Below are 16,504 nucleotides of genomic sequence, written 5' to 3'. Positions count from 1 at the left end.
AAATATCTCAAAACTGTACCCCTGTATAGTACTTGTTGAGTTTATGAACTTAGTTACACCAGTGGCTATACAGATAGAAAGACTAAGCCTTGCACAGAGGCATGAAAATACATTTTCAAAATGCTCAACAGTGCTGCCAGAATTATAAACTGACTGCTACACAATTAAAATAAATGCTTTTATATATTTCTATTAGATGTGACTCTTTGGCGTTTCTGTTATTACCTGCTGCTTTAGTTGTTCTGACGGCTAACATCATCTGTTATTCCTTATTTTAAAGCCGATATTCCGTGGGGTCGGGGGCTCGGATCCTTGTCACCTTTTTCATACCTGATGAGTTTGCATCCCTGACTACAGTTGCTTTAGCGTGTAGAACCTAGTAAGCCTACTATTGGATTTGTTTTAGATAGGCACAACATGTTTCATATGCAGACCTGATTTTCCTGTTACATGTTCAAATAAACCATTTTCAGTGGTAATCTTTGTTTGGGCATGGAAAATGAGGTAAAGGTCATTGAGAAGTTATGGAAAAGTCATTGAAAATCATTGGTGAAAAAGTGTATGAACCCTGGTTATTATTTGTTAACATTAACTGGGTAATTAAGTGAAGTTCTTTGACTACTAATCGACGTTTCTTTAGGGATAGTCATAAAAAATACGGCTTGTACGTTTGGGGTGTTACAAATTCTGGGATATGTGACCAAAATCTGTTTATTTTCTCCAAACATAATTTGTATCTATTAGATGTGTATCTGGCCCTTTTCTTGTTCTTTGCGTTGTGCTGCTAAAGACTATAACTTAACGTCAGTTTCTGGTGTGTCTTTTTCAGCAAGTGAAACATTGTCGTCCAATGAACAACAACTCTGGGAAACTGTTCCACTACAGGATCACCGTGTCTCCTCCCACCAACTTCCTGGTAAGTCTATTTTGTCAAGACCCTAAAAGTGAGACCAGAAGTTTCTTGAGGGAACAACATTATATGATAAAATGTGAATTTTCTTCCTTTCAATCATGATTTCCCCACAGTATTTTTCCGCATACTTTAGCTTCTATTTTATCGCAGTGTTATGATTGTGTATTAGGTTTAATACATTTTCATTCAGTGTCAAAGCAGTGTATATATTCACTCTACATAAGCTGCTCTGTGTTTGAGTGGTCTCACTGTTTACTGTTTTCTGCTTCAGACTGACAGGCCGACAGTGATCGAGTACGATGACCACGAGTATCTGTTCGAAGGCTTCTCCGTTTACTCTCACACACCTCTCACTAACGTAAGCTGTCTTTAATTTGTGCATGGTGCAGGCATTAAGCAAATAATGTTACACTACAACAGATTCATCAGTGTACAGTAGAATGATTCCATTATATCTGGAAAGACACATTGCTCTGGAGCTTTGCGAGTATATTTTTGGCACTTTGAGCAACTAGCTGGATATATAGAAATAGATGGAGTCCAAATACTGTTTTCTCTATTGTAATCATGAATATGAAGCACTTGCAAAATGTTCTGTTTTTTTATAATCTAGTTCCATTATATTGGAGATACACCAAACATATGTAAGGCTAAAATCTGCAACAATCGACAGTTACATCCAAAGCAATTGATATACATTACTAAAAAGAAACTCTATATTGAGATGATGGGGTGAACTCTCAGTTTAAGGCAGGTTAGGTCAGCATTTGAGTGAGAAACCCCCTCCTCTTTTAGCTCCACTCCCTTCAAGAATAACTTGAAATCGGCTTTTGGCTCTGGGTGGACTTCTTTGTGGCCCGGACACGGAGCTCCTCTCTCACTGCGCTGACCTTGTCTCAGAGTCCTCTGACATTAGAGGGGTCGTGACTTAAAAGAAGCCTCTCTTCCGTTAGACACTTGAGCTCTACGCCTGACTTTGATTCTAAGGAGGGACTTTAAAGGAAGGGAGAAATCGAGAGGGGACCCTATTTCTTGAAAGTGTGTTCAATATCTCTCCCTTAGATAAACACGCGCGCCTGTGTCCGTCACTGTCTGCGCGCGTGTACTACCCCTGCACGTTTGAATAATAAAACACTTGGTCAATATCCGTCTAGCTTGTAAAGAGCCCTGAGGATTAGGCATGATTTGAACTGGATAATTTAAGCGGCCCTTGTTAAAAGCTGGGGTAAACGCTTCGTGGCAGCGTGGGGATTAGGGACCTCGGAGCGTGCTGATATTAGCCCCCCGCTAGTTAGCCGCCGGGATGGGCGAGAATGAATGTGGCTCCCAGGTTAATCTCTTAAAATGGACCCCACTGACAACAAAGGCTGTGTAGCTAGGGAGATTAAACACAGAGGAGCAGGCTTATCCATTTAGAGAGATTTCAGTTACTTCATTTTCAAGAGTCGGGTGCCCGCTGATCTGCGTGGAGGCATGTGATTCTTGGTTTTTAAATTGACTGAACTTGTGCGTGTTCACAGCCTGGTTTCTAAACACTAATTCTTATGGTTGTGACTGTCATTTCAGCTGAGCTCGGTGGCAGGGATGAGGTTTTAATGAGTTTCCTTAAAGCTGTAACCTCTGTCCAAAGCCATGTTAATGAGCGGGCCCGTCCTTTCTTCTTCACGTCCTCTGTCCCTTTCATCATTACAGATCCCATTGTGCCGTGTGATCCGCTTCAACATAGATTACACCATTCACTTCATAGAGGAGATGACACCGGAGGTCAGTAAAACCCCGCTTTATCTCGCGGCTCTTTCTCAACCCTTTTTGTTTCCATCTCAAACGGCTGAGTCTGAGCACAGCGGAGCCACACGTAACCCTCACACCTGAGCCAAGCTGCTAATCCTCCGGGATGAGGGAGAAGAGATTATTTTAAACCTGCCGGGGTTGATTACATCAATACGCTGGCTTATGTGATCAAGTTAAAGAACTGGATTTACTTATCAGTCATCTCTACATTAATACTCTTTATGGCAGTATGCTTTTTTTTGCTTCGACTGCGGGCCCACATAACACTGCCTTCCTTCCCCTGTGGCCAGAACTACTGCGTGCGAGGCCTGGAGCTGTTTGCCTCCTACTTGTTCCAGGACGTCCTCGAGCTGTACGACTGGAACCTGACGGGTAAGATTCCCAAAAAGGGATTTGAACGTTTGCAGGAAAATAAGAGTGTGAGGGTATACTGAGGTCACATTTTGGTTAATTCCCATGATAAGATAAAGGGTCAGGGTACAGTGAATAAAAACAAACAACAGAAAGAACTACTCCTCTCGGGAATAAGACACACTTGCAACTTTGGTGAACTATTTTCAATATAGGAAATAAGGAACATTTCAGAAACGTCTGGTTAACACTGTATGGACAAACACCAAACAATTTACTAAAAGGCATCAGGACACAATCAAATCAAATCAAGTTTTATTTATATAGCACATTTATAAACGATTTTTGGTTGAGCCAAAGTGCTACATATAATAAAAATAGCCTACAGTAGAGACACTTTACAGCAAATACAACAGCACAGATTGTTCAGAATATCAGTATGAGAAAAACGACACCCTCTATCCTTAGACCCTCTGTCCTTAGACCCTCACATCGTACAAGGAAACACTTCCAGAGAAAACCCACAGTTTAAAGGGAACATGGGAGAAACCTCAGGGAGAGCAACAGAGGAGGGGTCCCTCTCCCAGGACGGACAGACGTGCAATAGATGCCGTGTGTAAATGGAAGAGATAATACATTTGACAGCATATAGACCGAATGTTAGGAAATGCACGTGTCTGTAACAAGAAGATGAATACACGAGGATGTCTGCTACAATCCTGTGGAAGCCATCAGGGAATCAGCATGACGAGACCCAAGGCAGGACCGCAACAATAGGAAGATCATTAGCTTGTTGGAGTGTCCTTGGACAAGATACTTAACATTCTTAACACTGCCAGGTCTTTGATGCTGCTGCAACACACACTTCCCAAATTGGGATCAATAAAGTACTATCTTATCTTATTCCATTTGCAAAGAGAAGCAAAATACGTGCAGATTGCTTCAATTGTTGATTAAAACTAATCGCATACAATTTGCAGCTCCAATACTAATATGAATATGACCTCGACTATCAACCATAATCACATTTCAAGTAAAGGCCCTTTTATTTTACAGTCGCATAACATTTGAGATTAAGAAAGTGCATTGATGTTGAATTCTGGTTTATAATTATGATGCTTTTAGCAACAATGTGGTGATTTATAATTTGACAATTAACTTAAATATTTAAATAAAAAAAAGAAACTATAAAAAAGACTCTGCTCTCTCCTCCAGGTCCGGACTTTGAGGTTGCTGGATGCCAACGGTTCCATTTCATGCCCCGCTTTGTCCGGTTCCTACCAGGTGAGGCTCTCAACGACCTACCACAGACCTGTACCACTCACCTCTGTAAGTCTGCCTCCCTCTGGTGGCCAGTGGCGGATCGAATCAAAACGTGCTTCAGAAAACAAAAAGAGTGTCCAGTAATGCTCCCCCCCCCCCCCCCCCCCCAACCCTTCTGCATGTGCCGCCGATGATATCTGATCCGTGGTCTGGACCTGCCGCGCGGCGCTGCTGCGAAGCTGCATGGTGTTCATCTGCGATACACATGATGGTGCTGGCGCTCTATGATATCTCAACAGTGTTTGTTATGACAGCCGTGCAACCTACCTCCTTTCCATCACAAAACTAATTCTCTCCCAGCTCCCCCGATTTAGTCCGCTCGAAACACTTATCTGCCTCTTTTTACCAAAGCCCCCCCCCGTCCAATGTTTCTGAATTGATCTGTAAGGAGAGAGCGTGAGAGGAGTTGCAGTGAGAGCATGACGATGCTGTGTTTGAAAGTTGCATTGAGTGTGGGTATACATTTGTTTTTCCTTAATGCAGGAGGGAGAGGCCGTCTGCATGTTGGCTGTCTGCAAATGCTCGTAAATGCAGGTCAATCAATTTTGCATGAGTATCGATTAAACTCACTCCATTTGACCCGCGAGATTGCATGCTTGCGCCTGGCTGTCTCTCCCCATGCAGTTGTGCTCATTTCTTTCTGCCATAGCGTTTTGCTATTCTCTCCCCGTGTCACATTATGTTCCTTCATGTATTGTATGACTCCCGACCTCGCATCAGAGCCTCTGTTTACCTGTGCATTTCCTGAACTATGCAATTGCGATGCACGGGGACATTTTTCACAGTATGTAATCTTGGCTCGCAAACTCGAGAGTTGGCAGAGGTGAGGCTGGGTGAGATGCTTGTATAAAAACAAAGATGTTCTCCTAACATCAGACTTGAGCCAGCGAAAGAAGGCAGTGCGTGGAACCCTATGAAACCAAATAATGTGTACTTCCACAAGCTCTAAGATTGCTGCCCTTTTTTTTAATTAACTTGGAATCTCTGGTGATCTGCATACCTTGTTGGTGGTGTTTATGCTTCATGAATGTATTCCTCTGACTGCTTCTAAATGATTTCAGATGGAGGGAAGGAGGTGCTGTCCATGCATCAGGTGCTGCTCTACCTGCTCCGCAGCAGCAAGCCTCTGGTCCCCGAGGAGGAGATTGCAGACATGCTGCAGTGGGAGGAGCTGGCGTGGCAGAAATATGCGGAGGAGTGCAAGGGCATGATCGTCACCAACCCCGGCATGGTGAGGCCCCGGCCCCACTGTTACGACAGGAGGTTGCCTTGTCTGCTCTTTCAAGGGCAATCGTCGCCCCCCCCCAACCCCGACACTGCAGGACTAAGGCTGTTCCTGTTTGCCTGTGACATGAGCAACCCCACCTATTATCCCCCCCCAAGGGCGTTTGCTGTCACCAACATTATTCGGGCCATGGTTTTATGTCACGATGAAGTTGGTTAACCTTCTTGTCAGGCCCATATTTTTAAAGGATGTGCAGTAATTGTGTCTGGGGAAAAGGTGGAGATGTCATTGCTAGCTAAAGCGTTGCATATGAACAGTGGATATGATTGTATAACCTTTGGCGTGGGTGAGTTATTGAGTCAACTGCTCTTCCTGGCAGGACTGAATTGTTGCCGTCGGGTTTCCAGATAGATGGGAGGATAATAGTCTTCCATCCCCAGACTAATGTTGAAGATTAGTCAGTCAAACAAAGTCGTTTAAAAAGGTCACATATAGAGACTTGCCTTATGTGGTGGAAAAATAACTTTGGTCATCAGTGGCCATCTTGCCTAGATTGTTTAAATAGCCCTTTTTGATTGTCCATTTTATGGTTAGAGAAACTGGAAGGAGCTTTGGATGTTCAGCCATGCACACACACCCACACACTACAGGAAAAGGCAACCCCTGAAAACCATAATAGCCTCTTAAAAACATTTATTTGTTCAGTCAGTAATGTCAGAGAGATGTTTTTAAGCCTACATTTTTATCTTAAACGGACTTTTCTTCTACAGACATTCTTCCATCTCATAATAATCATAAACCTCAAAGGTGTCGAGGTTATTCTGCTTGAAAGTTCAGAATAACAATATAAACAACACCACAGTTGGTGCTTTACAATCAATAGAATGCAATTTCCGAGCTCGGTGACCCAACTCTATACATGTTCACACACTCTCCCCAACTTTAATGTCAAAGCGACAAGTAATCATTTCTTTAAATGAGCCCAATGTCATCGACCTTCAAACAGCTTTAGTGTATTATTACTAAAGAATCACCAATGCTCTTTGGCCTCGATATATAAGTGAGGATGTACTGTGTATTACCCGGGCAATCATCAAGCCCTTCCATCAAAGCCAATCAAACCTGGTGAAGTCTTTCTAAAAGCCAAATCAAAGATGGCTGGCGACCTCTTGCTCTCATATCAAAGTTTGTATGCGTGCCGCGTGACGAGTCTGCGCTAATGTCAAGGTGAGCCGCGCCTCGAGCCATCTGTCGCACAGCTCATCGCGCCTTATGCTACAACCCCCGTCCTCCGATCTCGCAAAACGCCTGACAGGCTAACTGTGAATTGGGAGCCAGCTGAGGACATGTTGCTTGTCAATGTCTTCCCTGATATGTGAAGTTGGCTCGCCACCCCTGACGTCACTTTACCACAGCTACGAGCAGGATCCAGGCCTCGTCTCATTGCTCTCCTGTGATATACGACCCGTGGGGCATGGAATATTTGTTATGTCCTGTTTCAGCTTCTTATAATTAACTGATGGCTGCCTTGTAGCTATATTCACATGTTGGTTCTGATTTGTTTCTGATTAGAAACCGAGCTCGGTGCGCATCGACCAACTGGACAGGGAGCAGTTCAACCCGGACGTCATCACCTTCCCCGTCATCGTGCATTTTGGGATCCGGCCTGCTCAGCTCAGCTACGCCGGGGACCCTCAGTAAGAACACACACACACACACACACACACACACACACACACACACACACACACACACACACACACACACACACACACACACACACACCCCCCTAGATGAATGCAGATCTCCCACCTGCTGCGTATCATCTCTCTCCTTCCCTCTGCCTCGTATTCACTGTCGTTCTCCCCGGACACTGTAAGGTAATATCTCGTGACGCACGTCAAGAGTGTCGCATGTCGAAGAGGAGGGGAGATGGATAGATGGAAATACAGGGAGCAGAAGGACGAGCAAAACGAGTGGCGTGACATTTTCACATGCGCCGTCACGGGTCCCGGGCATCCGCTGGGTGGCTCCGCCGTGGGAGCCGCCGTCTGGTGAATAGTAATGCCACACGCCGCAGGGCTGCAGCAGGGAATACTGTACTTTGTTGCTGCATAATTAACACAAGCAGTGTATTAGATCATTATGAGCCGCGGTCCCCGAGGTGTTCAGAGACGATGCGGCGGCAACAACGCGTCAAGCGCCTATCAAAAGTCTGAACACAACTCGGTCTGCCGGCTCTCAGTCTAAATTTAAACCTGTGTCTTTTCTTTTTCAACTCGGATGTTCAGTGTCAATCAGGACGAGGAGCTGATGAAGACACGAACAAGAGGCTGGTCGTTAGGAAATCCATTTAGGCAGAACTTGTTTGCGACTAATGTCCGCTCTCCCCCGCCGCTTGCATTTTAGCTGCGTGTCCACCGAGCTCACTCATCCCTGTGCACCCTGCTGCCATGTCAAACTTCTCAAAGCCGGCAGGCGACGACAAATGTATGGACGGTCTGGGACATCATTAGCTGATGCAGAAACGAGTAGTAAGCGACCAGTGGAAAAGGATTTCCTACAACTGCTAATGATGCGTGCAGCGAGGGCAGGAGTCGGTGTTGATTGCGGCGGCGGCGGCGGCACAGAGAGGAAGCTCTGGGCCGCAGCAGAAGCATATATTAACTCGGGAGACTGACGGAGCTGTGTTGTCTTCCTCCCCCCTTCTCACTGGCCGCTACTCGAGCATCTCCAGCTCCATCATGACAGCTGAGGCAAGGCTGATGACAGGTCGGAGGTCAGGCAATGTAAAGAACAGGACAGACAACTCCAGCAAGAGAGGGAAGAGAGAAACATGGAGGGAAAAGGAAACGAAGGCAATGTCAGTTTGATATGTCAGCCTAATTGAATAAGTCTCTTTCTGTTAAAGGAATGGCACGCTACATTCCTGTAACACGCACCATAACACAGGTTCTACTTTCCCTCACATGAAAACACATATTCCTTCAGAGTGGCAGGGTCTCTCCTCTCTCAGCCATGAAGTTGAGCACATAATTAACATACTTATTTTGTTCCCGCATCGGCACTCTGCAGACAGTGAAGTAGTTAATTTCCTGAGTGCTGTGCAATGTTTTTCCTCGTCTTAAACTCTAGTAGCTTGTTAAAGTTATATTTATGTGATTTTCAAAATGGTTGTTCTCTATTTCCCTCATGATTGTACACACTTCAGGAGTAGAAAACAACTGCGTGAGTCCACTTCAGGAGGAAAACTAAATTATCTTCTGGGTTTCTCTGCTGTGCGTAAACGAATGGACCGTTCCAAACTTTCGCACTTCATTCTGCTCGTCACCTTTTTGAGTAGCGAACAACAAGAGTCAGAACATCGTTTGTGTATTTCTCACGAAAGTCTAGCAAAAACAGGTGATGAGCGTCCAAACGGCCATACATACTTCAAAACTATTTAAAAATGTATGTGTAGTTTTAAGTTATTTCTTTTTCTTCACCTTTCTTGTCCATCAGAGGCCAAATATCGATTTAGATTTGTTCTGTCTGCAAAAGTCAGGGCTTGTTTAAGTAGAGAAATGTCTGCGCGTTCACGTACCAGATACCTGTGTTAAAGCGCTTAAAAGCCAGCGGATAGATGACGCCTGCCGTGCTACAGATACCATTCCTGAAAAGGACTCGAGATAGGACACAGAACAGAGGATCAGGGAAGTGGGGGGGGGGCAGAAAAGGAAGAAGCAGCATATGCTAATGCAAGCATGTGCAGAGAGCGGCGGCGCAGCTACCCTGAGAGCACACAGCAGATCTACGGAAAGGTCATTGGAGCGGATTTGGGACGAGGGGGCCTCCCAGGCTGGGGAGACTCTCTTTCTCTGTCTCTCTCTCTCTCCCTCTCTCTCTCTCTCTCTCTCTCTCTCTCTCTCTCTCTCTCTCTCTCTCTCTCTCTCTCTCTCTCCCTCCCTCTCTCCCTCTCTCTCTCTCCCTCTCTCTCTCTCTGTCTCTCTCCCTCTCTCTGTCTCTCTCCCTCTCTCTGTCTCACTTCCCCTCTGTCTCTCGCCCGTGCGGAGGTGGTGGTGAGCTGATAATCGGGGCGGTAAAGCCGTCTCATTCCCTCGTCTCAGTCTCTAATGAAGTCTCCACCATTAAAGCTCTATAATTCTTCTATTCCACGGTACACCCCCACTTCCCTCCTTTGCTTGCTCCCTTCCCTCTCTCTCCTGTCTATGCCTTTCTCTCTGTCAAGGCACCATCCTATCCCCCAAATCCCTGGCACCTCACCCCTCCATCCCACCAATCATAATTGAATAACTCTGGGTAAATGAGGAGAAAGTCTCCTGAATGGGAGCAGAACGGTCATACTCGACCCTCAGTGCATCAATCAGGAGGTCTGATTGAAAAGAGAGGGAAGGGGGGGGGTTAGGTGGTTAGTATGATGGCTACATGTCACCTTGCCGATAACTCCCTGGGTCCTTTCAGATGCAAATGAGGGCAAAGACAATGGGGTTTTTATAGAAAATGAGAATTAGGAGGTTACGAGACGCGTCGGGGCCACTCGTATGTTTCATGACTTACAGGTTTTTACGAGAGAAAATAAAATAAGGTGAAGAGCATTTCATTAGTCTGTCTTTGTGCGTGGTCCTCTCCTTGCAGTTCAAACAGTGCACATTTGAAACACAGACTCTTCTCTGTCCATTTCCTACACACAAAAAAGCAGCAATTGCAATACCGGCCGCAGGCAACTGTTAAATTATGTTTAATGTCGGGCAAGCTGCAGATGAAATATTGATGTGTTGTGAGAATGAGGGGGAGATGGACTCCTGCGAGCCTGACGCCTCCCTCTCTGCTCTCTGTCAGGTACCAGAAGCTGTGGAAGAGCTACGTCAAACTACGCCACCTGCTGGCCAACAGCCCCAAGGTCAAGCAGATCGACAAGCAGAAGCTGACGCAGAGAGAGGTGGGTTGAAAGAAAGAAAAAGAAGATATTATTTCCCTTTTTTCTTTTGTCTCGCTCACATATTTTCCATTGTCAAGTGGCCTGCTCTTGATATGTGGATGCGGTGCAATACGCTTTCAATTTAAATGTTTTGGGAGCTCATTTCCCGCAGATATGAAAGGCTACGCCGGAGCATTTGCACTCTCTGCAGAAACAAGAGCAAAACTATTGCTTTTGTTCCCACTGTGCACTCCAATTCAAATGCAGCTTATCTGGAACTCGCCGCTGCTAATCGGAATTATTGCCTGGAAGAAACAAGGATGCCGTTTCACTAAATAAAAGTGACTTACAAAGGCAACATTGTTCTTCTGGTTTTGTTGTTTTTTTCTGTAGAAAACGCTGCCTTGCATTCAAACATTAAAGGATATGGCACGACAGAGGAATATTTAAATATGGCATCCAGGGCTTTACCTTGAAAACATTAATTTGCACATTAATGCCATGTACATACAAATACATGTTATTTGATGTTGGAAACTGTATTTCTGATAGTTATAAAATGTAACATTTATCAGTCAAATTGTCAAGCCTCTACAGATACGAGAAACAATCTCCCCTTTATTATTTACAAACCGTTCATTCTTAATTGCTGGTTTTATGTCCTTACATTTTCATCTCTATCCTGTTTAAATATAATTATTATTGGCTATAATTACGTCTGTACGGAAGAGGATCGGGCCACATGAGAATTATATATATATATTTTAGATCTGATCAAAATTGATTTTGTTCTGAGATGAAGTCAGAATTCTGAAAAAACCCAAAGAGGAAATATACGTGGCCCTAATCGTCATCCGTACAAAAGGAATTAAAGCCAATAATAATTATATTTGAACGTGAACTGGCTGGAGGCCCTATTTTTTCCCGATTTTATTTTAGGTATTAATATTCCCCCTTGACTTTTGTCTTTTTCTTACTTTTTAATAATGCATAATTTAGACGAATGTGCAGCTCAGAGTAAAACTGCTATACCTGCTCTCTTGAGTTGAGTGTTAAGGTCAAACCCCCCCCCCCCCCCCCAGGGACCGAGAATGAGGTTTGGTGAGGTAATGACCATGTAGCCACAGGGAGTCTCAGTGCGCAGGGGTGTGTGTGGCCCACACGTAGCTGCGAGGACAAGCTCTTTGTGCCGTCATATCTCTCTGGTAGTTACCTCTGTAACTTCTCAACTGCTTTATCACTATCGAAAGCTCTAAGTGCTCCTCTTGCTTTGATACACTCTGAACCAATAATGAGGAAGAACTCAGAGCTCAATCAGCTTGTTTCCCAGGTACCTCGGCAAAAGCCCTGTGGCTAACAAGCCCTGACAATCCTGCTGTCAACCTGCACCGGAGCAATTAGCGTATCCCAAACACACACACACACACACACACACACACACACACACACACACACACACACACACACACACACACACACACACACACACACACACACACACACACACACACACACACACACCCCGAGCCCGTCAGACTCCACCACAAAGCATTAGCCATGTCAGTGTGTCCTCGTTGCAGTGGAAGTGTGGCATCGCTACTTATTTAACGCCCCAGGGAACACTCAAGCTTCCTCTGTAAATGGTCTTCTGAAAAGGCGTTTTCCACCATTAAGAATCACCCTGTCAGAGGTGTTCGCTACACGGCGGTGCTGCTCCAACCGGCTCTGCGGTGCCTGTGCGCTCAGTGTGGACAACACACAGCTCCAGAGAGGGGGTGCGAGTTGGCTAGAACTGGCCTTCACACCAGGGAGCGGGCACCCGTTTCCAAACCCCATGCTGAGAGCGTGGAGCGTTGTGTGTGTGTGGGCAGAGGGGGTGTGGCGTTAAGAGGCATGCAGATTGTGTGTGTTGCCCAGATGGATTTTGTGCTAAGAAACTCAGCCAAACGCATGACTGGGTTTCAAACATGCGGATTGATATTGTCTTCAGAAAACAATCCTTTTAAGATTGTATTCACATTTTTTAATATTTTTTGTTGTGCTTGGATTCTACTTGGTTGACAGTCTTTACAATATAACGACAAGCAGAACACGCGTCGTAAAACATTTGTGTGACTGTATTGAAAATGAATGGCACTTTTACTATCTCAAATCTCTAATTTGAATAAGTATTCAGCGCCGGCCGTCACTTCTTTGGCAGTGACTTCAGCATTGAGTCCTCTCTCTCAGCTCGGCATATGTGGATTTGGGGATTTTCTCTGATTCTGCCTTACAGATTTGGCTAAGCTCAGTTGAGCTGTATGAGGAGCATCTTTGAAAAGATATCTTCGAATCATTCCACGCATTTTCCATTGCTATCAATACTGGGCTTCAGCTGGGCCACACAAGAACTTAACACGACAGGGATCAACATTAACTTAGGAATTAGCTCTTGGTTACCAAACTGAAATTATATTTTAGACACCTTATAGACTTAAGAAAATGTGCAGTTATCAGATTAATTATTGAAAAATGACAAAGTAAGGAACTGGTTACCAATTTCTCAAAATGGTAATAAAGGAAGTGTACCGTACTTTTCGGACTATAAGCCGCGACTTTTTCCCCCCATTTTGTTTGTACAGCTAACGGCCACTAGGGAACCTCCTAAATCTATAGATTTTACAGGTAAAATTAACCACCTTTAACACGATGGGCTCTATGACCGGTCCGCGCCCGCCACCTTTAAGCGGCGGGCTCCAGCAGGAAAAGCTGGAGGCCGGAAAAGAGTGAGACAGGTAGCGCGCCAAAGTAAAAGTGGAACCGAGAGACAGAACGAGAGCAAGACAGACGGACAATTTAGCTGCTGCGGGTTATATGCAGGTGCGCTTTATAGTCCGAAAAGTACGGTACTTTATATTGTTTTCACAGCTTTTATCCTTATGATTGTAATAACATAAGGCTACATACATCACTCCAAATGTAAAGCCTCATTAAAAGGAAGGTAGGTCTTTATTTACTCTTTAAAACAAACAGACATAAGATCTATAGAGAGCTTACAGAACCTTTCTACCATCCAGAGGCAGTGAGTTCCAAAGTATAGGGGCATAAAATCAGAAGGCACTTTTATGGGACGCATAAGGGACATTTCAAATAGAAAGCAGTGGAGTGCCTCAACATAAAATGAGAGAACATCTCCGATCTAGGGAGAAGCAAAGTCATTTATAGCCTCATAAACAAGTGGAACAACTTTAAAACCGATTCTAAAACATACAGGTAGCCAAAGCGTTTTTTAAGAATCCAAACTAGTTTTCTGAGGCTTTTTGAAAAGGGAATTACAGTAGCTTAGTAATTAGTAGAGTTAGTAATTCACCATATTTTCAAAGGTCTAACTAAGGTCTGTCTTTGGCAAAATGCAAATGCACAAGGAAGCAGGGAAGCACACATGCAACAGATGGCTCCAGCCTTGTGCTGGCAGTGCATCTCAGACAGTGTCTTTGGTGTTTGACCTCCACCTGATCCAAAACACAAACACTCCTTAGCTCCGCCGAACGATGTGATGATAAAAGTCAAACGAGCCGTGCCCCGTCTGTCTGACCCTGCAGAAAGTTAGTCTCTCCGCCTCCCCTCACTGCGCAATTGTTTACTTTTGTTGTACTTCTGTCCATTCCATGACCCTGTAGAAAGCCTTGCATAACAGAGCATTTACATATCATTCACCGTGATAACTGCTTTCCATATACAGTGGCTGTCCACGGACACAGATTGTGCTGTGTGCGGTTGCGCGTGCTTGTGTTGCGCGTGGGCGAGCTTGTTCACTTTGATGCGCAGTTCAAAGTAGGATGGCATTATTTATTCATGCCTTTGTTGTTCTTATTTCCTCTGCGAGTCAAAAATTCCTGGCGTTCCATTTTAGGCAGATCACGGCTAACTCGGGCACAGTCGATACCTCTCAGCTGAGTGAGTGTGCACACACATTAGGAGGTGCACTCTGTCAATACATCTTCCATCTCGGCTGTTATTTGTAGGACCCTCTTGTCTCAGAGCCCCCTCCCTAACTGAGTTTCCAGTTATTTGCTGTAGGTCTGACATGATGTGTGTGTCTGTAATGATTCCTCCTCCTCCTGCTGCAGCTGCTGCTCCTGCTCTTGAGTGAGGGTCCTAATGGGCAGGCAGGTGCCTTGGCTCTTAACGACTGGGCTTGACGCCTCCATATTAGCCTTCCTCCACCCCCACTGCCTACCGCCATGCTGACCCACAGCGGTGCCTCAATTAGCCGGGGCCAGCAGAGCTGTCAGTGCCCTGTTGCTCCTGTCCACAGCGCTACAGTATTTATGTCATGCTATGGAGCTTTCACTATGTTGCATCTGCCAGCCTTCTCTGTTGGGGGGAGGTGAGGGAGGGGTTTTGAGGATGGGAGCAGTCCCCGAAGGCTGCAGCAGATCAATAATTGACTTGCTGATTGTTTGGCAGGAAGCTCTTCAGAAGATCCGTCAGAAGAACACCATGCGCCGCGAGGTGACAGTGGAGCTCAGCAGTCAGGGCTTCTGGAAGACCGGCATCCGCTCCGACGTCTGTCAGGTAACACGCACAAAAAACACCGACATGTTCTGCACTGCATACTCCGAGATCTAACTCACACTGAGATGTTTGTACTCACTGATACACACAGAAATACATACACTTACACAAACATACAGATGTACGTATCATTTACATAATATATACATAACTACAATCTAAGGAGTGTCGCTTTTTTTTGCTTACATTTTTTAAAAAGAGACCTATTTTTAAAGTAAGGAAAGGATTGAGATCAGAAATAAAAAAATGGTTGATAAAATAATACAAAATGTGTTAAAAAAGTATCATAAATAATTCATAACAGACATCCAAGCAGTGTAAAAAAAGGGGTTTAAAAAAGAAACATAAACAATAATATGAATTTAGCTAATAGATGCTGTATGATAAGTGGAATTAAAAAACAATTGGTTGATTAATACCATCTTTTTGTATCACCGTGGTTTCCAAGACATTGATGTTGTAGGACGGTGTATGTTTCATTACCAATCGTTTTTAAAATTGTGAGCAATAAATGACTATAAATGGATCCAATGGGCTCTCATTACAAATGCCCGCTCACCTACTGACTCCAATCTGCACTCTGGTACGGCTATTAGCACTGAATCTTACACCAGGCTCTGTATCTGCAGGAAAAGAGTCTCGGCAATCTAAACAGCAGCCAGACCATGAACAGCCCTTGGAGTTATCAATAAAATATTAAAATCAATTCTGAAACCAACGGAGCCACTTCAGGGCACGTCAACACTAAGTGCTGTGGTCGTGTTTAATGGGCAATTCTGCCTCCTCCTTACATCCTTGTTTTTTGTGGGCTGCAAAGGACAATTAGTGAAGTTTTTTTTTTGGTGCACTCACTTTGAGGTTTGAATATCCTCAAAGTCCTTGTTGAACATGTACTAACTTTGTAATGCACCGCAATGATCCTTGGCACATACATGGAGAACTTCCACTCTGACGGACACACACCAGTGCTTATGGCCAGTCGGGGACTCGTCTTCTGATCTTTCTGCGCATTGCGTCACTTCTCCATTTAAAGTGTCAAAATGTGTGTAAAGAGAGTGGACTCCCACAGAGCCTCGGCAGCCATACCATTCATTAAGTGATGGGTCCGACGTGACATTTTATTTATACTTCACAACCACTCTGGTCTGTCGAGTGTGAATGTACCGTTATCTCTCTCCTCATGCTCTTATTTACAGCAGCAACATAAAGCACGATGGGATTTCATCTCCATATGGTCTCTCCAGGGAAGTGGGGCGCCATGTGCAGCTTACAGTTATAAAGGCGGCCCTAATGAGACTTGAAGCATAACCCTGAATGTGTTGGTGCCATGCTTTGCCCACTGGAACACACGCAGCTGCATTTGTCCATGCATTTTCAGTAAAAGTGTGCTTTAGTTCATTATTCTTTTATTTACGGTCTTTTCCAA

At 44.6% G+C, this 16,504-nt stretch overlaps 1 protein-coding gene across 1 annotated transcript in view; it reads left to right on the top strand.

The window, feature by feature from the left end:
* Nucleotides 1-16,504, top strand: part of drosha (drosha ribonuclease III) — an 85,385-nt gene that overhangs the window by 14,641 nt on the left and 54,240 nt on the right. The window contains exons 8-16 of the mRNA XM_034108601.1: nucleotides 830-916; nucleotides 1,185-1,271; nucleotides 2,606-2,677; nucleotides 2,995-3,076; nucleotides 4,271-4,339; nucleotides 5,440-5,609; nucleotides 7,176-7,300; nucleotides 10,443-10,542; nucleotides 14,971-15,078. Coding sequence (XP_033964492.1) covers nucleotides 830-916; nucleotides 1,185-1,271; nucleotides 2,606-2,677; nucleotides 2,995-3,076; nucleotides 4,271-4,339; nucleotides 5,440-5,609; nucleotides 7,176-7,300; nucleotides 10,443-10,542; nucleotides 14,971-15,078 — 900 coding nt within the window. The remainder of the gene's footprint in view (nucleotides 1-829; nucleotides 917-1,184; nucleotides 1,272-2,605; nucleotides 2,678-2,994; nucleotides 3,077-4,270; nucleotides 4,340-5,439; nucleotides 5,610-7,175; nucleotides 7,301-10,442; nucleotides 10,543-14,970; nucleotides 15,079-16,504) is intronic.

The sequence above is a fragment of the Pseudochaenichthys georgianus genome, chromosome 20 (genome assembly GCF_902827115.2).
Source record: "Pseudochaenichthys georgianus chromosome 20, fPseGeo1.2, whole genome shotgun sequence".
Classification (NCBI taxonomy): domain Eukaryota; kingdom Metazoa; phylum Chordata; class Actinopteri; order Perciformes; family Channichthyidae; genus Pseudochaenichthys; species Pseudochaenichthys georgianus.
This window is presented reverse-complemented; position numbering and strand designations above follow the sequence as displayed.